The sequence below is a fragment of the Psittacula echo genome (genome assembly GCF_963264785.1).
Source record: "Psittacula echo genome assembly, chromosome: 4".
NCBI lineage: Eukaryota > Metazoa > Chordata > Aves > Psittaciformes > Psittacidae > Psittacula > Psittacula echo.
In genome coordinates, this window is record NC_137738.1 from 80,563,166 (window position 1) to 80,586,500 (window position 23,335).

At 37.2% G+C, this 23,335-nt stretch overlaps 1 protein-coding gene across 1 annotated transcript in view; it reads left to right on the plus strand.

Moving 5' to 3' along the window:
* EYS (eyes shut homolog) overlaps positions 1-23,335 on the plus strand; it is a gene marked incomplete at its 5' end in the record, with an annotated part of 835,842 nt that overhangs the window by 718,570 nt on the left and 93,937 nt on the right. Inside the window, 2 exons of the mRNA XM_080615919.1 lie at positions 7,623-7,731; positions 10,971-11,191. Of these exons, the coding sequence (XP_080472045.1) occupies positions 7,623-7,731; positions 10,971-11,191 (330 nt within the window). The remainder of the gene's footprint in view (positions 1-7,622; positions 7,732-10,970; positions 11,192-23,335) is intronic.

A 23,335-nucleotide genomic window follows, 5' to 3' on the forward strand; every position in this document is an offset into this window, starting at 1 on the left:
ATCAGAATATCTCAAGTTGCAAGGGACCCATGAGGATCATTGAGTCCAACTCCCTGCTCCTCACAGGACTACCTAAAACTAAACCATTTGACTAACAGCATTGTCCAAATGCTCCTTGAACTCTGACAGCCATGGTGCCATGATCACTTACCTGGAGACCTTATCCAATAATCAACCATTCCCAATGAAGAATCTTTTCCTTATGTCCAGTCTCAACTTCCCTTAACACAGCTTCATTTCATTTCCTCATGTCCTACTACTGGCCACAAGAGAGAGGAGATCAGCACCTCCCACTCCTCTGCCCTCCTTCAGGAAGCTGTAGACTGCAATGAGGTCACCCCTCAGCCTTCTCTTCTCCAAGCTGAACAAACTGAGACCTGAGCCACTCCTCATAGTCTTGTTCTCATGACTTTTCACCATCTTGGTCACTCCTCTCTGGACGCACTCTAATTGTCTGATGTCCTTCTTATATTGAGGCATCCAAAACTGCACACAGTACTCGAGGTGGGGTCACACCAATGCAGTGGAGAGTTGGACAATCACCTCCCTTAACTGGCTAGATATACTGTACTATATGCACCCTAGGACGCAGTTGGCCCTTTTGGCTGTCAGGGCACACTGTTGACTCATATTCAACTTGCCATCAACCCAAAACCCCAGATTTTTTTGCAGGGCTGTTCTCAGCCTCTCAGGATTGTCTCATCCTATATGGAAAATCCGGAACTTGCTCTTGTTAAATTTCATGCAGCTGGTGATTGCCCAGCTCTCTAGTCTATCCAGCTCTCTCTATAAAGCCTCTCTCTGTAAGTAGATTCCCTCAAGGGAATCCACAGCTCTTCCTAGTTTATTATCATGGGCAAGCTTAGTTTATGTAGCTTTGATTCCTGAATACAGATCATTTATAAAAATATTAAAGAGAATTGTTCCTAAAATTGAGCCCAGGGGAATCTCACAGGTGACTGACTGTCAGCCTGATGTAACCCCATTTGCTCTGTCTCTGAGCCTCACCAATCAGCCAATTGCTCACCCAACATATTACGAACTTGTCTAACTGTGTGCTGGACTGCGAAAAACAACATCAAAAGCTTTGCTAAAATCCAAAGCTACCATATCTATTGGCTTTCCTCGGTCAGTTACATGGGTGATCTTATCAAAAGGACTTTCCCCTCATGAACTATTGGCTATGACCATTGTCTCTGAAGTGTTTTTCAATAATTCCCAGAATAACCTTCTCCATATTTTACCAGGTACTGAAGTGAGACTGACAGGCATGTAATTACCAGGGTCTTCTTTCTTTTCTTTCTTGAAAACTGGGACATTTGCCAGCTTCAAGTTGACTGGGACCTCTCCAGACTCCCAAGACTATTATAAAATAATGACAAGAGGTCCTACAATAACATCATCCAGTTCTTTCAGTGTCCTGAATGAAATCCATCCGGCCCCACAGATTTATGTGCAACTGGCTGGAGCTGCAAGCCTATAACAAATTCAGGATCAGTTGGAGTTTATCATCCCCAAATGTATTCCAAAATTCACACACCTCTTTTTTTTTTCTTTTTCTTTTTCTTTTTACAGTTCGGTCAGCTCATAGCAACTAGAAAACCTGATGTTTGTGTTGAATACCGCAGGTTATGACAGATGTTTCACTGATTTCAAATAAAATGTCAGACTAATGAAACATTCGTTTTTATAATTGTCACCTCTTAGTGCTGTAATTGAAAGTGGCAAGAAATAGCATAATTTGACCTTGTTGAAATAAAATAAGGTAGACACATGAAAGCTTCCATGAAAGCAGCATGTTGAATTTAATTTTAGGAAGAGTAAGTATGTTTTTAATAATGATTTTTATATATATGTATATATTTAAGGAAAAAAAATAGTAAGTGCAAGAATTTTAGAAAGAAGTACTAAGAGGTTATTAAAACTGTAAGACGCGGTACAAATTTTCACACTTGTGAATTCAGCGTGTTCAGTCAAAAGTAAAATCATTGCTTTTGAAAATTCTCCTGTATTTCTTGACAGCTGGTTAGATGTTCCCCTGACAACTGCTCTGGTTAATCAAGGGTGTAGATGAATCCACCATTTCAGTGTTTTTCAGGAGTCATTTTATGTTGTGTTTTTAATAACACTCTTTTCAGTAAGGAGGATTTTTATGAGGATTTTTTTCCTGTGTTGAGCTGTTAAGTTGGGCTAGTTTTTGTCAGCTTGTAGAGAAGAAAATAACAAATAATTCTAAATATAATCCTCCAACTGTAGCATTAGAAAATAGACAGTAGTATATAACTACTTTGTAATCATTTTCCAGAAGACCAGAAATCCTGGTCTGCTAGTAGTAAGAGATCTGTGCTCAGAAAAATCCTTTACCATAATAATTTAGTGTGGATAAGAACAGAGGCTGTTTCTTGTTAAAATGGTTGTGGGTTTTTTATACCTGATAATCTGACATTTTAATTTTGTTATGCCTCTCCTTAATGGGTTAGAAATATGGCTGCACCTTCAACACTATATAGAAAACATAATTGCTATAAACTAAATTTCCTTAAGTATGTTTACACAAGCATTAACGCACTATTTCTACATGATTACATTAGATAATTATAATGCATGAATGCAGTTAAAAGTCATCCAGAAGTTCCAGTCTCCGGACCTATTCTCATCCACATTGTCATATATGTAATCAGTTTAAGACACTTTACTGTGTTTCCCTTGATATAAACTGGAAGCTGAAGCAATCATGCTATCAATTAGGGCTTAAGTCAGTCTCTCCAGTGATTAGATGAGACATTAGTATGAATTTTGCCTTCATTCTTTCTACTGTGCTCCTTTAGTGCCACCTGGTGACTAGCATGAAAGAAAAAAAAAAAAAGGATGATTACATTTCCAGGTGAAGTAGCTGTGATAATTTAAGCTAAAACATTTGCTCACGCAAGATTATACTAGGTAACATTTGATTTAGAAATGCCTCAATCTTAGCTAGGTTAAGATGGTTTCTATATCACTTCCAGGCTGAAATTAATCCAATACTTAATATCCACAGGTATATGTCATAGGTATAAGTGTGTTAAGTGAACATTGCATTTTGATAGAAATTCAGTGTTTATACACATAATTAGTCAAGATGTAATTAGATATAAAGAGTAATCACTCTTTATAACTTCTGGTTTGCATCTGTTGAGGTCCATGAGTCTTTTGTAAAGAAACAACCCCTGTAAAAAAATCCTTTGTTAATTCTTGTTCTTAACTACTTTATATAAAATCTACAGCAGCTATGAAAAAACTCATGTTATTCTAAGACAAGAACAGAAAGGAAGGCTGAACCTCTTCCTATATCAAATTGTGGAAACAAACATACAACTACATCAGGTCTGTACATTACAGGAACAGGTTTGGCTCCACATGGCTCTAGACCTATTTAGATTATTGTGCCTAACATTCCATTAGATCCCCGCCCCACACCCATTTCCTATAACTACTCCCCACACACTCAATTCTCTACTGGCCTGTAAATCCTTTTTATATCATTATGAGTGTGATGTGCATGTATCACAATTTTGGTGCCTGACAAAATAATCGTGCAGTAGGAATCACGTTACGTTCTCTCCTGTCGCTGTCTCTGGAGGGAAAAATACACTGGCTTTGAATGCAACTGAAATACACCACTGAGATGTGAGGCAGATGGACTGAAATGCCTTCAGCATCTAAATGAGTGAAAATGTACAACAGAACTAAAAATACTTCAAAATTTAAAGATGTCAGTGATTAGCCAATTTCATCTCAGGTGTTCTTAATGTGAGGTCAGCATCTCATAATGTAAGGTTAATTAGAAAAATAAAGAAAAAATGTCAAGAGAATAAATCATTAGTTCCATTTTCTCTTTTCTAATGTGGATAATGGATTTCAATCTTCTATGAGATGTATGAAATAATACAACTGCATTTATCCAGTTGCCAGATAAAGACAAATTTAATCTTAGATTATAAGAAAAATATTATCAAGTTATAGAGCCACATGAAGTAGTATTTTAGTTCAGGTCATTTCTGTCACAGAATATTTCAAGTACATTCTTTTTTCTGTTTTTTTTTTTTTTTTTTTAAAAAAAAACTAGTATAATTCTGTCTTGCATATGTCTATATTGTAGCACTTTGTGGGTTTAAATGCTATACTAAAGATAGAGACAGTATTTCTGTTTTAATTGCCATTTTTCATTATTTTCATAATTTTCTCAGAAAACTGTCTTTTTGGGCTGTAATTTTCCATGCTCTGCCTCTTTCTAAAAGCTATTCTAAACATATTCAAGTAATCTAGCAAATTCAAACAGTCCTAATTTTGTGGTACTGTAAGCATGAAAAATATTCATTTTATTCACATTTCAAATGACAGTTTTTCCTTTCTGACACAAGACAGAGAGGAATTTCTGGTATTACTTGCTTGGAAATCCTTGCAGAGAAAGGTGCAAGTGCTGAAGAAAGTAGGTAGCATTCCAAATGTGCACTCCATATACAGGGCAGTGCATTGCTGCTTATAGCCTGTGGGATTTTTTCCTCACAATTTAGTCACTATAATCTACTGGTTGACATCAAATAAATCATTTCTTTTATTTGAGATGTCATTGCTATATCTTAAAAATAAAAGAAAGGCTTTATTTTCTTTGTGGAGTTGAGACCTAATGATCATAATCATTGGGTAATAGCTGCTGTTTATAGGGACTGGGAATCTTTGGTAATTTATTTTTCTTTTTTTTCTGACACATTTCTTTAAAGGTAGAATGGTTCACCAGGTATGCCTGTGTAGGGGTGACTGTGTTATTATCTATAAGAATTTAGGGTACTTAGGCTTGTATACTGCAATAAAAACCATGTCAGCCTGAAGTAATATTTAAGGCTTATTTTGATTACACCTATTTTTAATCTTCTACTTTTTTTTTTCCCTAGCACAGAATCAAAACGAGAAATTATGCGTACAAGACAATGAGAACATCTGAATGCCAGCCATTTGCAGTGGAAGTTTACAATGCTGAATTTGGCTTGGATGGCTAATTCCTTGAAAATGATCAAACTGGCTCAGACTATATTGTTCTTTTCCATTAGATAACATTTTTCTTTACTAACTTTTCTGCATCACTTGAACTTTTGTTCTTAGTGGGCTGGACTATTATAATATGTGATATAAGGGGTTAAACCATAAATTGATTTAGAAATTGCGGCAGATGCAGACTTCAGAAACCTTACTAAAATACAGGGACAAGGCAGAGGTTAGGCTTTGCCAGGAGTATGTTAAGTCTATACTGAAGTATCCACTCAGAGTAGATAGCATCAAGGAAAGGTTATGAGTTGCTTTTCCCCCTGCAAATCCTAAATTATTTTCTTTCATGTGAGAAAGTTTATACTTTATACACTGTGATTTACCTGGGCAATTCCCAGCAGCTGAAATATGAGTAGGAATAATAAATAAAATTCAAAGTATATTTTATATATCAAGAATTGGTTGGAAATCATAGTAGCTGAAAGTACTTCCTCCATAATTGTCCTTATTCCAAGTATCTAAAAAGGATGATCTCAAAACTATCTTCCATTATACTTGTTCCATACACTCAAAAGCAGAATGTTATGCTAACTTTAGACTACACGAGAAGGAACTTAAAATATACTTAAACAACATGACCTTTCTTTTTTTTTATCTGAAATAGGAAAGAAAAATTAACATTTTTTAAACATATTTGAATATCTAGGGGTCTAGATCACATTTCAAAAGGTCATAATAGAATATGCCATTCAAATACATCAGTCTTTAAAAACAAAATTAAAATCATTGTTCTTCCTGGCTCAAAAATAGGAAAAGTGTTGCATATTCACAAAGGTGAAATAATTTAGCACATTTCAAACCCATGAAGCAGAGCACAGTGAAAAGTCAATGAGTTAATATTGACTGAATTTACTCTGGAACCAGAAGCGATATAACCATTGGAAAAGTAGGATTTATTAATATGGGTGCATCACCTGCTGATACAGATATACTGCAAATAAGACTCACACAGAAACCACTGCACTGCAGTGAATGCTATTCATTAGGGGACCAATATTACATCCATTTATGTCAATACAATGTTCCCACTAACTTCGGAGGTGCAAACTGAGACTAAATTTCATACTGAATCTACAGACAGGGGATGAAACAGTAAGACCATAGACACAAGAGTAGAAAAACAAAGCTCAAGGCATCATACAATGGCAGCTGTGCACAACCAACAAGGTGTGGTGTATGAAAGGGGAGGCATTTGAGAGCATGGAAGGCCTTGATGTAGTTTATTCAGGATTATTCAAAGAGAAATTTGTGCTTGGCTGTGCTGAGGTCATTTTTAGGAACAGTAATCTACGCTTCTAGTGTTCAGGACATAATGGGCTTTAAAAATTGTTGACTGTTTCATATGTCTATGGCCTAACATAAAACTTAATCTATCCCAACACAAAATAATTTATGAGATTCCTTCAATTTTCCTTTACTATTTGTCCAAATAAAAAAAAAATAAAAATAAAATTTGGCAATCTATATATATGGCTTGGGTTTTTTTCAGAATCTCTTGTAAAATCTTTCGTGTAACATTTGTGAAATGCTACACAAGAATTTAACATTGTTCTTGTTAAAGGTCTTACTCTGGAAACCAAAATAAATGGATTTGATTGAATAGGATTTCATGTACAAAGTGCACGTAGCCCGTAAACCTCAGCACGCCTCCCAAAAGGAGGTCCATCACATTCTGTTATAAAGGTTGTGAAAAATGAAACTGAGGCAAAATGGAATTTGGAAGCATTCTACAAAACTAGCAAAGCTCAGTTTAAAAGAATCTGTTCACTACTATTCTTTTATTCTGCCATTGTTGTGATAATGTTTATGCAAGTTTCCTTTCTAAATACAAGCCCAGTATATTTGAAAATTATCTTGTTGTATTGAATTTTTATTGCTGATACCATATATTGCGGTTTTTTAGGATCTCATCATAGGAAGAACCTGAAGAATTCTCAGTGTTTTATTGAATGTTCTCTAGTATTTACTTTACAAATTCCCTTAACTTTATATTCATCTTTATCTCTGAAGCTCAGTACCAGAGTTTACATTAACAACATCCTTCCCATGTAGTGATAACTATATCACAGTGTAATCTTGCTGCTCAGAGGCATGCAGCCTTTCATTTCTTATTCTATTTCTCTTTCCCCTGTAGGGCAGGAAAAGGAAATTTCCATTGAGGGAGTTCAGCATCATTCAGTGTTGATGTTACTCGACCAACATTCTGTATACTAGGGAGATCATATGTCAGCCACAGTTAGCACTTAAAATTTATAAATACCCACTTACATATGTAAAGATTTCTTTCTTCTTCGTATACATTTCAAACACCAGAGTCAAAATCAGTAGGAAAGCAAATAAAAGAGGGATGTTAGAAGAAACTTGCATATTTTGTCTCCTGGGTAGTCCAAGTAGCCATGAAACTGGAATTATTAGTGTCCAAAGATTGTCATACTTTACAGAGGCAGAAACATCTTTTTCACCTTGCCTTTGCTGTCTGAGATTTGGATACTCTGCTGTCAATAGCATAAGTAGTAATGATACCTTCTGTTTCCTTCCAGTTATATGTTGCCTGTGAGCAGTCCTGAAGGCTACTGCATGATTGAAATGGCTGTAGATGGAAATCCCCCTGTACAACACAGACTTTCTCTCTTATATCAAGCAACTCAGGTGAGTTTGCAAAATATCAAAAATCAGTTATTTGCTTTGAACATTTCATCAGCATATGCACTTTAGTTATTCTCAAAGGAGAATAGGTATTCTAACTTTTTCTAATGGAAGAAATATAATTCCTCATCAGATATCATCACATATCATAGAATCATAGAATCAGAGAACTTAAGTTCTCTTTATTATCTCTTTTCACATCAAGTATCCACAGTATTTCCTTTTAACTAATTTCATTTAACTGATTTTGAAAATTCTATTTTAACTGCCTAAAGTCCATGACTGTCCCCATTTTGAAACTGGAATCAGAAGACTTATTATAAATGGGCAATATGCCAGCTTTCCCAAATCTAGAGCTTTCTGTTATTTTTTTGTCTCCATGTCATAACTTCTTTTTGTTATGCATTGTCTCATCACAAGGTTACTTCTGCAGGAGACATTTTAAATGTTTTCAGACTTGAGAATTTGAACTGTGATTGACAGTTCATTTTGGAAATTTGTTCACTAGAAGTCAGGCCAGTTAGCTGTAGAGTTGCTAATCACGATGTGCATCTCACTGTATTGCACAGCTAGTTAGTAATGGAATTTCTTCCCTCTTTCTTCCCTGAGTCAGTATCTAGGTGTTTGTTCAGTCCGAGATACAGAATTAACTTGTATTAGACATTGCTATTAGCTCAATCATTTGTCTTTTCCTAGACTCCAGATGATCAACCTGACGTTCTGCTGCAGAAGGTTGCCTTGTCTCTCACTTTCTGTTTCAGGTTCATTAACTCTGGCAGAACATAAAGCTAACGTTATTGACAACTTCTGCATAGAGAATATGGGGAAAAAACTTACCCATCAGTACCTAATTATATAGATAAGCTAGCAATACCTTACTTACATGTAACCACTTTTGATGTCATGCACCAAGATCATACATCAGAATATTTCTTATCCTAATCAGGAAATTTCCTTGGCTCCTAAGAAAGTCCACAACTCTTCTCTGTTTATTTTTTTCGGCTGGGGTTGTGTGTTCACATTTCATACCACAAAATGGGGTTTTGAAGTGAACGTTCCCACTTACCACACTTTGGTTCATGTTGCATAGCAGTCCTGGCGTGTGCCAGCTGAATTCTTTTAGGGTAATAAATACACTTGGTGTGCTGTAACCATAAATAGGTATTTCATGGCACTAAATTATAGTTCATCCAGAACCACTGCTTCCATGGTATGTAGCATGAATGTTCATGGCTATTACACTTCACAGGTCTGCTCCTAATCTCTCAGAGCCTGATTTTCTTTACAAAGTACACAAGCAGAGAAGAAAGAAAGACATTTCTTACCACTAAGAAGACTAATTCATTTCTTCCCATTACTGGCCAAGCTAATCCTTTTTACCACTGAGGCTCCAAGTGAAGGAGGACATTTTCAAATTAATATTTGAAAAGTTAAGCACTACTATTACAGAAGTTAACATAATGCTAATATAATGTTATATTGAACCTTTTAATAAGACTTGCAGGAATTATTCATGACTGCTTCCTTAAAATATATTCCAGTTAAATTCAGAACAGAACCTTTAGAGAAAGAATATGTATTATGGTGTACTAGCATGAGTTCAAATATCTAACAAAATACAAAATAAAATACATTGATGTGAGAAACTGAACAGAGCCTACTGAAGTTGTTCTGTGGTGCACTGGATCTGCCCCCAAGGTCAGTGCTTTCGTAAAATAAGCCAAATAATAAAAATATTGCGTTGCAAGAGGAGAGTTAAAACTATGTTTCCTAATTATAGACATTTTGCATTCCAGTCCAATGCTTTGCTGAATTTTTGTAACAGGTTCACAAGCAGAGAGAAAATGCCTGTCTGCAAAAACTGTTTACAAATCTTGTCTATAACTATGATGGCTTATAGTTTTGTTTGAAAAGGGATAAAGTCAAGTGATATGAAATGAATTCAACAAATGCTGAGCCGCTATCTTTGAATTCCTTCCACATGAAAACTCTGATTTAATTGTATCCATGCTCTAAAAGAAGTAGCGATTTTTCTTTCTCTTCGAAACAAAAGACCATGTAAGTAAAGGAATATCTGGTGGTGTTCATGTTCATTGTATCTCCAAACCCTCAATTGTCAGCAACATAGCTCCAGAATTGATAAAAGCGATATAGGAAACAGCAAAATCATACAGATTTGTAAATTCCAGAAAAAAACAATGTGATGTTTTACTAGTTTTATACAGTTGATGTCTGAATATGATGATGGAGAGCCTCTTCTCTATAAATTATCTCATCACATGCTTTGCACATACCGTGTTATATTTTTCATACTACTGGCTTATTCCAACTTGGTTTGGATTGGTTAGGTTTCACCTTCCATCTGGATTAATGGTATTGTAAAAATAGATGCACCACAGTGTGATACACTTGTGGAAAAAAAAAAATATTTTTTCAGTTCTTCATGACAGGCATTTAGCAAAGGAACCTAGGAATGGTGAAAGCTCATATCAGAACTCCAGAAAATCAAGCATCAGTTTGAGGAGTAGAATTCAGTGCTAAATAAGTCACAGATATGTGATGGTGAAGGGTTTGACTCATGTCACGTAACACAGGAAATATCATGCTGAGCACAAATATGATTTAGTCAGTCCCAGTATGAAATACTTATGGGTGTTTTTTTGACACCTTCATAACGAAGTTCTAGACATTTGTGGCTCTAGAATTTACTACCTAAAACTTTCCCTTTTGCCCTGGGCTTCAGTATAGTGGTCTGGTTTATGTCATCTATCAAAAAAATTATCTTTTTTCTGTATTCTCTTTTTCTTGGGGTCCTACAGGATCCAGATCCTGAAGAAAAATTTCATCTTCAGGGCTAAAACTTCTCCTGTATTCCTGCACCACCCCTCAATCATGAATGTAAAATTCATAGAATAGAATGAGGGAAGCAATGAGAAATCCTTACCATGTTTATTATGATTAACGCTGGGGATTCCAATTCGTGTGCATGTTGTCTTACACATTCGAAGATATGGAAATGAAATAAACCACTCTTTTGTATGGCTTTTTTTTATTATTTTCTTTTTTTTTAAGAGAACCACAGAACCACATTTGAAAAAAATAATCCTTTCAGCAAGTTTGATAGTTTTTGGCAAGCTTCAAGTAATGTCAATTTCCTTTATCTCTAATTATTATTCACTGGTTGCTCATGGTAACATCTCAAATAATATTCTTTTCTGATGTTTTTTTTCTTGTTTCTGCAGATCACCTTTGGATCAATCTTCCTTGGAAATATTCCTGTTCATAAAGAGGTTCATCGATGTGCTGGACAGATACATGGCTATAAAGGATGCATTAGGGATTTTCAAGTTAACAACAAAGAGTTATTTATCATAGATGAGGCTCTTGGAGGAAGGAATGTTGAGAACTGCAATGTTCCAATATGTGATTATCATCCATGTCACAATGGTGGTACCTGCACAAGGTGAGAGTCACCCGTTTAATCATTTTATCATCTATTTACGCTCTGTGACTGGTAGATTCATCCTCGTGAAAAATTACTATAATATTCTGTGTAATGAAGAAACAGAAAATGTGACATCCTCATGCCTAACCAGAGGGATTTTATAGCTTGCTTGCTCACATGAAAAAAAGATACAAAATGTAATTACATTGCCAACACAGCATACATATTGGGTTGCTGCCAGAATTACTTGACAATCAACTAGATCAGTTCCACTGCAAGGCTTGGTGACTAAATCAGACTGTTTATAGATGTTTTGGACAGAAGCACATAAGACCCATTCTTCTGTCTAACAACTCTGTATATTTTTAAGCCTTGTACCCTCACACGTCTTCATGGTGTACTCATGGGTACACAGCATAGGCCTTCAGTATCATGCTATGAAAACACTAACAGGTAAGACCACCTTCAGGATGTGTGAAGAATCATTGTCAAAGAACCTTTGAAAGTTAAAGTGCATCATGCAGAAAGAGGAAATGGGGTCCAAAAGTGAATGAGTTAAAAGCACAGAGGATGATAGTTCAGCTGAATGATGGTTCTACTAGTGCACAGCAACTTGATCACTGCCTAAGGGATCCATGTTTTTCCAGGGAACCATGTTTCTGCTTAAAACTGATAATATTTGTGAAGTAGCTGCCATGTCTATTTCAAAAGTTGCACTTCAACTTCAAGGCAAATTCTGAACAGAACATAGTCTGAAGACCTTTTAAAGCTCTGGATCACTGTGTATTTCTTAGGTTGAGGACACCTGGAATCAAAGTTTTGAGGTGCATCTTTGCCTCTCTTTATTGATGTAAGCACAGAAAGAACACCAAACGTGTTTTTGATCTCGAAGTCTTTTTTTGACTAGAGCACAGATGAAAGCAAGGCAACTTTATGAAAACAAGCACAATTTGCCTACCAGAATGGTGAAAGTGAGTGTGTACTTAGGAGTAATGAGTCTGGTTTTCCTCTTTTATTCCTTGATATCTCTGGCTTTCCAATGACTGTCCTGTTATCTACCATTGTGGAATACTGTTTCCTTTAAAGCTTGGGTCCTGAATAATTAATGACTATTGGATTTGTTTCCTGCTTTTCTGCTTTCCAACTGCTGGCCTCAGCCCTTTTCAGAAATGCTTTTGTTCTGAAATGGGTCACTGCTCTCCTGTCCAGAGGAGACATGGAAGACTGTGCATGTGCAAGCCAGGGATAAGCAGCTCTATGGAAGCACAATTTTCATGATTTTCTACAGCCACCAACTGATTTTCAAGGATCACCTCCTCCAAGCCCAAGAATGGTCCTTTCCAATGAGTAGGAAATCAAGTGGTAGGAAGCCTGCATGGACGAACAGAATATTCCTGACAAAACTTAAACATTAAAAGGAAGCATGTGAGAGGTAAAAGCATGGCTGGGTGACCTGGGAGGAATATAGAGAAAATATCCAATTACACAGATATGGGGAAAGCCAAAGTCCATCTGGATATAAAGCTGGCAGGAGACATGCAGAGAAAAACCAGATTCTTCTACAAATATGTCAGCAGCAAAAGGAAGACTTGGGAAAATGTGAGCTTGCTGCTGAAATGGGCAGGTGTTCTGGTGACAAAGCATCCAGAAAAGACTGAGAAACTCAGTGCTTTTTTTGGCTCAGTCTTTATTTACAAGTCTGACCTTCAGGAATCTTATTCCTCTCAGGCATGTAGGAGAATGTCTGGATCAAGGAAGATTTACACTTGGGGGGGAAGGATCAGATTAGGGAGCATTCAAACCAACTGGATATGTATGAGTCCTTGGGATCTGATAGAAGTCATAAAAGTGCTGAGGAAGCTATCCGATGTCATAGCAAGGTCAATCCTGATAATCCCTGAAATAATCAAGGGAGAGGTTCCTGAGGAAGACTACTTTCAGGAAGGGCAAGAAGGAAGATCTGACAAACTACAGGATGGTTAGCCTCACTGTTGGAAGCTGAAAAAGCAAATTGTCCTGAAAACTGTTTCCAAACATATTAAGGACAAGGAAGTGGTTGGGAGTGGTCACAATGGATTTGTGAAGGGGAAATCGTGCTTAACCAACTCTATAGCCTTCCACAATGAGATGACTGCCTTGACAGACGATGGGAGAGCACTGGATGTTACTTACTCAACTTCAGTAAGACTTCAACACTGCCTCCCATGAAATTGTTGGTGACAAACTGATTAAGTACTGGGTAGGTAAGTGCACAGTGAGGTGAGCTGAAAACTGGCTGAAGGGCAGGCTCAAAAAGCGCAAAGGATCAGCAACAGAAATTCCAGCTGGAGGCAGATTTGACTGGCTGGAAAGCAACTTTGCACAGAAAGACTTACTAGTTCTGGTGGACTAGTTGACTATGAGTCAGCAAAGTGCTCTAGTAACAAAGCAAGCCAACAGCATCCTGCATTAGTGGGTCAAGGGAGGTTCCTCTCTTCTCACCTGGTTTGCTGGTTTTCATATGTCCATGCACACATTTTTCAGTCAGTTCATAAGGTGTTTATGTTCAGTAAGTTTCACATTGCTAGGAAGATCTAGATGCCATTTCTTGCATCCAATTTCTGCAGCTCTGAGTTCAGACTTTTCACTTGACAGGATAGCTTTTTGTTTATAAGAGGCTGATCATTCCTCTTAGGTGTCAAGGCTGTCAACAAAAACTATCACAACAAATTAGTTCTCAGGATTTGGAGGTCTTCCTTGGATAGGTTACTAGGTAGTGGTCTTCAGAGGAGCAATTCCTGCATCCCAAAGTCTTGAAGCTTCAGTTTGTCTACAGTGTATGCAACATTCCCTTTCCTGGAGAGTTAAACATATATGTGAGAAAATGCTGCTCTGTCACTGTATACTATGTAATCAACCAAATGGCTTTTGCTTTGCTAAGGGTGACAGACCTAAAAGATTCACTTCTTGATAAGTCATCTACCTCACTTCACCAACTTCTTAATAGAAGATGTAAACAAGGTGTCAAGCTGGGATGTAAATTTGCTTGTGCTCGCAGCCATTTTTCAGGAGTACTGGCAGGCATTTTATACAGACTCTGCCTGACAGAATGCCAGAGTCAGAAACCCCTTTGGGGAATGCTTCACTTTGCTGTATACTGATTCCATTTTCCACAGGCTTAAGCAGATAAGAATAACTTACATACCGCCTGATCCGCCTTAGCTGGTCTGGCTCCAGAACCTTTGAATGCTTGCAAAGTTTGTTCGTCAATCTGCTGTCTTATGACCTAAGGCCAGTGCTTCAGTAGGCAAAGCATCCGCTGAATGATGAGAGATTATGTGCTATAGACTCTTCCTGTACTTCTTTCCAGGCAGGGCCTGCAAACATCAGGAATCTATTTAGTAAATGTGCATACTGCAACAACCTCTATTCAGTAAGTGGACCAAATTTGAGTGTGTTAGTCTTGTTGTACTTCAGTGCTTTGGTTACAAACAGCATTTGGTACTTATTTAGCTCAAAGACACAAGTTTATCACCTCACTTTGTTGCTTTATCCTAGAAATTATTTGATTAATTACCTGGTCATCAACCCGTCACATCATCTTGATTCACACAATGGCAAGTGTGGAGCAGGAGCATTGAAAAGCCGGAGATGAACATTTTGTGTATAGTTTATGAGGAAAAATTTCCAAGCTTCAGACCCAGTGTTCAAGTGGTGCATGTGGACTGTACAACTGTGTTATCTTCAGATAATGAGTTTATATTCAGGAGACTGAAGCCAATGAGAGCTATAAATAATCTATAGTGTTAAAAAATATTACCATATACACCATTAATTGTCCATTTGTGTATTCATTACTGTAAAACAACTTACTTTTATTAAAAAAAAATCAGGCAAAACAAACAACACTTTGACAATTCATATGAAAGTATTATTGATTCGTTTAAAATTTTGCCAGTTCTTTCAATTACAGTATTTGGTGGCATGAAAAAAGATTTTTCAGTGTGTGTTATTCTTCAGGTGCTTGGCAACTAATTAAAGCTTTTGCTTCTGAAAAGGCACAAATACCTCAGCTGTGTTTTATAATGAACACTGAAGCTTGTCATCACATACTGCTGGGCATAGACAGGTGTGTTTCATAAGAAACATTTTTACGGTCATTCTTAAAAGAAAGTTATTTGGTTTTCCTCATTAAGTACAAAAATACTACTGTAGTGTTCATTTATTAATTACAATAATTATGCAGAGGAAATTTATTTGACAAGAAAAATATTTTCTTTGTATTTTTGGTAGTGAGAGATGGGGATTAGCGTCCCTAGTTCTTAGATACAGAATTTCAGGATGCAGCAGACACCAGCTGCTCCTCTTGGTCTGGCCATTGGCTGCATCAGGTGCTCCCCAGAGGCCAGGTAGAGCAGGGCCTGGCAGCCAAGGTCCATCCCTGTGCCCCTCACATGAGCAGGGCAGCTGGAGGGATCTGGGGCAGCCAGGCTTGGGCATCAGGTACATCCTTGGGCATAATGATGGGGATGGGCAGAGGCAAGGCCGGGACATTGATGGGGGATCAGGATGAAGCCCAGTGAGGGGAACGGGGATCAGGCACAATCCCAAGGTGGCCAGGCAGGGCCTTAGGGATAGGAATGGGCTGCACAGTCACCATTTTCCCATGATACTACTGAGTGTATCATACATTGTGGAACTGGAAACCTTTAGTTGTCTTAATTCTTTTTCAGCTAAGACACATTTTGCTTTTGTTAAAAAAAAAGAATGTTACATAGGTTCCATTTTTATTTTGACTAAAATATCTCTGTATAGGTGTCATGGTTTAACCCCAGCTGGCAACTAAGCACAGGACAGCCCTTGCTGCTCCTCCTCCAGTTGAGATGGGGAGAGAATTGGAAGAGTAAAAGTGAGAAAACTGGTGGGTTCAGTTAAAGACAGTTTAGCAGGTGAAGCAAAAGCCACACGCACAAGCAAAGCAGAACAAGTAATGCATCCACCACTTCCCATTGGCAGGCAGGTGTTCAGCCATCTCCAGGAAAGCAGGGCTCCATGACGCGTAACAGTTATGTGGGAAGACAAACGACATCACACCAAAAGTCCCCCCTTTCTTCTTCCTCTAGTTATTTGTTGCTGCACATGACATCATATAGTATGGAATGTCCCTGCGGTCAGTTCAGTCAGCTGTCCTGGCTGTGCCCCCTCCTAACTCCTTGTGCACCCCCAGCCTGCTCACTGGTGGTCTGAGAGGCAGAAAACGCCTTGACTCTGTGCCAGCACTGCACAGCAATAACTGAAACATCTTTGCGTTATCAATATTGATTCCAGCCCAAACCCAAAACATAGGCCCACACTAGCTATTGTGAAGAAAATTAACTCTAACCTAGCCAAAACCAGCACGATAGCACAAAAGCTATTCTGTTTCAAGATTATTTAAATATATGCTGTATCAGATGAGTGGTTCAGTACAAATGTAAATTTCTAATTCTTTACATAGCCATTATTTTATTAGTTTTAAAAACAAAGTGCTCTCCTGCACAAATACTTTATTGCTTTTAGAAGCACTTTTGCAAGTTCACTAGCTCTTTTACCGTACTTTATATCCATGCTAATGTAAAATTCCAGAGACTGGTTAATGTCAGAGGAAAAAATATGAAAACTATTCAATAAATTTATGGTTTGAATGTCATATAGTTCTATGATTAATTTAGTAAATTCAAAGCTCATTGGATTTTAAAGTGTATGTTTGAAAAGGGCATGGAAAGATTAACCTAGGAAACTGTTAACATTCTGAGTGGCCCCTGTTCATACGAGCCAAGCCAAGCATAGTGTTAAGAAGACACATCTGTATGTGGGAAATAAACTCATAAAATTACTTCATCAATGATTTGACAATTATGACAGCCACTACACTAGTAGAAGTTGATGAATACATTTCTTTTAAATTGTATAGACTCAACAAAATGTAAACATAGATGAGCTTAGCTTTTAGAGTGGAGAGTACCATCTCGAAGTTAATTGCTCCCACAATCATGTTTCCAGTGTCTCAAACTGTTCCCACAGTGATTTTTCTTCCTGTTGTTGTTCCCATATATTGGTGCAGCAGATGGGTCCATTAATGTTAATCAATTAACCAAGACTGAAAAATCAAACTCAATTAGCAATAAATTTCAATACAGAGACATTTATCTTCAGATTTCAACCACCATGAATCCTGTAATCACCTCAAATACACAAGGAATGTAATTTTTCAATTTTCATCTCCTGATAATGTAAGAAATAATACCTCCGTGGGTATGTAGGTCTCATTTGGATTATACCTTTTCAGCTATTAATAGGAAAAGCCATATTTTAAATCATATTTTAGAAACTGCATGCTGCAGCATCATGCAATTCTTGTTAAGTCTTAAAGATCTGATTGCCAAATAATCTGATAAAGTTTTGAACACCTTTTTTTAAAAAAAAATTATAAAATGAGGTCTAGATTAGCTTTCTTGTAAGTTAAAGGAAATCTTATAGTTGAACTTGGTTAAGTGATAGAACTCTAAGTGTTGAAGATACTGAGGAAACCAAGTGGAGTGACTTAAATGTTGTGGTCCTTTTAGAATAAACCCTCAATGTTAATTAAAATAAAGAGTAAGAAAAGAGAGTATGATTTTTTTAAGGAAGAAAAAAAAAGAACTCAAACTTGATTTGGAGACACTAAGATGTTAAAATATTTTTACACCTTTTTTTCCATTTCAAAGGGTAGTCAAGGTGAACCTTTCCCAGATGATGTTCCAGAAATACATTTTAGAATTACTCATGGGTTTTCTATCACTGCTTTAGATGTAGGTGTTTCTAGGTAAGAAAGGAACAAGCTTGTCAAAAATAGCAGGGTTGATCATGTATCACAGATCTTGTTATAAGTCTGTTTTATAGACTAAGAGATTCAGCCAACTTTATCTAGAACATCCGTTTGTTGGGATTTTTTCAAATCTGAATCCTGGTTAACTTCAATAAGATCCATATTAAATCCAGACCAAATATTTTAAGTTCCATTGTATTCAGCTCTTGCAGAAAGACAAACCAAACAAAGAGATTAAATTTCATTTTAGTTCTTTTGCAAAGGAATAAGATTTCCAGAAGGGAGCTGTATATTCCTATACCTTTTCAGAATTTGTGCTATATGAACTTACATAGGAATTGTATATAATATGATTTGTGTGAAGATGTTAATCTACTTTCTTTCAAAGGTCTCATTTTTAGGCAATACTATGCTGTCATTGCTAAAGATGCTTACATGTTGTATAACTCCTCAAACTGCTGGTATTATTATTCTGATTAATGTTTACATACACAATTACTTAGGAAGGCTACTTAGGGGGCTTGAATTTTTTGGATCCTGTACTTTTAATGAGATTAGTATAGCTGGAGTTTGGTACTTATAAAGAAGATTCACACTTCGAAATCCCTTGTTTTTTCCAATGATAACTTCACATTGAGCTTTGGTGAAAAGAAGAATTAATTTAAACTTATTTTCAGATGGTTTTCTTTTTCTGGAAGAAAGATTTCAGGTTTCATCATTTCAACATTTCAGATTTCATCATTTCAGGTTATACATGATCTTAGGAAAAAATAATGCCATAACACCCAAGAAAAATCTTTTTTGTCACTTTTGAAGATTATGAAAGATAATGCTGTTAAGCTTCTCAGAATGACCAAAATCTATTAGTTTCTTACATTATATTTTCACAGGAAAATCAAGTATGCAGAAAAAGAAAATTTCATCTCCAATTTTCTTAACACTAGGTATTAACAGATAGAGAATCCGTTTACTGAGGTTGATATTTCTGGCAAGTGGAATTGCATTTGGCTTAAGCCAATACTTTTTTCTGAACTAAATCTGCATTTCTGCCACCTTACTTTTCCTTAGAGAGAAAACAGAAATTTTAAACCCTGCTTCTTACATTTAAAGTTTAGTTAGTAAAATGCTCACATTTGTGCTAGGATATCTATTTCAAGACTGAATTAATTAAACTAGTTGTGTCTGTAGTATCATCAGAAACAGATTCACATTTTAGCATACATTTCTTAAGCATTATATTACTCAGATTACAGTAGTATTGAGAAAATTGACAAATCAAAGCTGTGTTCCATTAAGCTGGCAGTGTTAAGAACTAATATTTTAGATTTTATACAAAACATAGAATCATAGAATAGTTAGGGTTGGAAAGGAGCTTAAGATCATCTAGTTCCAACCCACCTACCATGGACAGGGACACCCCACACTAAACCATGTCACCCAAGGTTCTGTCCAGCCTGGCCTTGAACACCGCCAGGGATGGAGCATTCACAACCTCCCTGGGCAACCCACTCCAGTACCTCACCACCCTCTCAGTAAAGAATTTCTTCCTTATACCCAATCTAAACTTCCCCTGTTTAAGTTTTAACCCTTTACCCCTTGTCCTATCACTACAGTCCCTAAGGAAGAGTCCTTCCCCAGCATCCCTTTAGCTCCCCTTCAGATACTGGAAGGCTGCTATGAGGTCTCCATGCAGCCTTCTCTTCTCCAAGCTGAACAGCCCCAACTTTCTCAGCCTGTCTTCATACAGGAGGTGCTCCAGTCCCCTGATCATCCTCGTGGCCCTCCTCTGCACTTGTTCCAACAGTTCCATGTCCTTTTTATGTTGAGGACACCAGAACTGCACACAATACTCCAAGGGAGGTCTCACGAGAGCAGAGTAGCGAGGCAGGATCACCTCCTTTGACCTGCTGGTGACGCTCCTTTTGATGCAGCCCAGGATACGGTTGGCTTTCTGGGCTGCAAGCGGACACTGAAGCTGGCTCATGTTCATTTTTTCATCAACCAACACCCCCAAGTCCTTCTCCACAGGGCTGCTTTGAATCTCTTTTCTGTCCATCCAGTAGGTGTGCCTGGGATTGCTCCGACCCAGGTGTAGGACCTTACACTTGGCATGGTTAAACTTCATAAGGTTGGCATCAGCCCACCTCACAAGCGTGTCGAGGTCCCTCTGGATGGCATCCCTTCCCTCCGGCGTATCAACTGAACCACACAGCTTTGTGTCATTGGCAAAGTTGCTGAGGGCGCACTCAATCCCACTGTCCATGTCACTGACAAAGATGTTGAACAAGACCGGTCCCAACACCGATCCCTGAGGGACACCACTCGTTACTGATTTCCAGCCAGACATTGAGCCATTGACCACAACTCTTTGCCTGTGGCCATCCAGTCAGTTCTTTATCCACCGAGTGGTCCATCCATCAAATTGATGTCTCTTCAATTTAGAGACAAGGATGTCATGCGGGACAGTGTCGAATGCTTTGCACAAGTCCAGGTAGATGACGTCAACTGCTCTACCCCGTCCATCAGTTCCGTAGCCCCATCATAGAAGGCCACCAAATTGGTCAGGCAGGATTTCCCCTTAGTGAACCCATGCTGGCTATCACCAAGCACCTCCTTGTTTTTCATGTGCCTTCATGCATGCCTTCCAGGAGAATCTGCTCCAAGATTTTGCCAGGCACGGAGGTGAGACTGACTGGTCTGTAATTCCCCAGGTCATCCCCGGGAATTGAGATAAACTACTATAATTGGGATAAACTAAATTTCTTGGGTAAACCCCCAGGAAATTATGCTATGATAATGTATGAGGAAATAGCGAAATACAAAATTCTAAAAATTATTGGACATACAAGTGCTTTACTGTTGTTAATTTTAATTAAGCATTTAAAATATGCAACTTCTTTATTAATGATTAAAATTTGGTACACTCCTTAGAATCTGAATCAGAATATGCATTATTTTTGAAATAACAAGTTCTGGCGATTGAAAAATAATCCAAGCCAACAAGTTAGAAAAAGCAATGTTCAAAGAGTAAAGCTTTCTCTCTTTTTAATGCGGGCTGTATAGTGGCAGTTCTATTGAAAATGTTTGCTGAAAAATCAATTTCTTATGTTCTCAGATCTGCAGATTTAGTATTCAATTAATGTGAAAAGTAATGTGCTGAATAGAGAGACACGAAGGAAAATCAAGCATCCAAATATAAATATCACTTCAAATTCCTGACTGTTTAGATAATGTAAAAGCTGTGCATAAAATTTGTTAAACATGATGTTTATACATAATCTTGATTCAATTTTACTTAAGGAAGCTGCCATGGCTAAAATTTTACTATGAGTATTGAAATCCCAATAAATGCCATTTTAATACCAGTCATCTTAGAATGGTTTAACTCAATTCCCAGAAATACTATCTAATGTTACTTTTGAGAATTACAGCACAACCAAATCAGCATTTCTGATAGCTTTGAATCCGGAAGGAGTATCTTATTTGGAGTAGCTTTAAAACACATATCAGCAAACTTAATTGAATCTTTTTCCAAGGCCAGTGAGATGTTTAAGTATATATAGAAATACTCAAAACACTGTTTATACATATTTGTCTAACTGAAGAAGTAGTGCACAGAGTCTTAATAAGAATTTCACTCTGCTATAAATCCTGAAAAATAGTTTAGCTGGTACTGTTGGTTATAAGTTGTATCATGTAGTTTGTGTACGAAAAATTAAAAACATGCCATATTCTTTGTACTCATGGTTTTCAGAAATTCCACAGAGATAATCCTTTTAGTGAAATATGCAAGTTTTCCATAAGGACCCATTATATGCTCTAGCTGTTTACTGTAAGTTATCACAGTAAGATTACAAGACTGCTACTGCAGAAGATGAATAATGCACTATCTGTAATATATGTTAGAACATTTACTCCTTTGCGGCTAAGCTAAAATATTCACCTACCTACTAGTGATAGATTTCTACACTTCAAGCAGTGAAAATTACATAACAGAAGAGAAAATTATGAATATCAGTCCTGACTACTGCAGTTGAATGGGTGAGAACATCATTGTTCTGAATCCCTGTTTGGGGAGCTTATCATTGAAAGAAAGAGTGAAGTTATCTGAGGTCACATAACAGACCAGAGAATTTTAGAGAAAATTCCTTCACCTTTGTTATCTTGTTGAATTTGATAAGTCTGGATATGAGTTATCATCTTGATACAGAAGATTACCATGTCACCAAATTTGGTTTTGCTACTTTCTTTCTTTCTCAGTAACAGCACTTATTTAAGTTTGCTTTTTTAGAAAGATAGGTAACGAGATTTTTTTTTTTTACCAGTAAGCTTTTGTTTTTGGATTTAGTAAAGCCAATCAGCTTTGTGATCAAAATGCCAAACCTAGCTAAAAGACAAGCTTCTAGGGAGGAGAAAGGCAGAAATAGAGCAATATTCTTGGGTGTTCAGCCAGCTATTAAAAGGCAAAGTTAACCTCACTAGTACCTCACTTACTTCTCTCTGCCCGTTGTCATGAGCCAGTACACGTGGTGCTTGTTCAGTCTTCCCCACATCTGGCTCCAGTCATTTCAGATTAAATATTAGCCTTGCATGTTGCAAAGAGGGAAATGTGAAGTTTTTTTGGTTTTGGGTTTGTTGGTTGTTTTTTTTTTGGGGGGGGGGTGGGGTTGTTTTGAGGTTTGTTTGTTTTGGTGGTTTTATTTTGTAATTTTTTTTTACTAGGGAGGACCTATTGTTGTTTTGCATTACTTCTAAGCAGTGTATAGAAGATAAATTCATAAAAAATTGAAGATTTAAATATTATTAGGTGTCTTGATAATCAGCGATTTAAGTAGAAAATTAGTACATCCCTCTTAGGAAAAAAAAAAAAAAGACTATTTTGGAGAAAAATATGTACAAAACATCTAATCTTCATAGAATCACAGAATCATAGAATGGTTTGAGTTGCAAGGGATCTTAAAGATTGTCTAGTTCCAGCCCCCTGCCACAGGCAGGGCCACCTTCCACTAGACACGTTGCTCAAAGCCCCATCCAGCCTGGCTTTGTTGACCCCAACATTTGTTGGTCATCAAGACTGATTCTCTAAAACCTGTAATATCTTAGGACATATGAAGATAAAAGACCCTAGAACCACAGAAATCTGTTTGTCCTTCACCAGGACCTTTCTTGGGTTACCTCAAATCATAGTAAAAGTGGTCAGCACAAGTCCTAATATGGGTCCATTTGTATCTTCCATAGTCTGTGGAGCCATTTAACATCTCTGTACACTAGCTGTGGAACAGTAAAAATCATTTCACAGCAGCACTTTGAAAGCCCATGTCATTATTTTCAGTAAT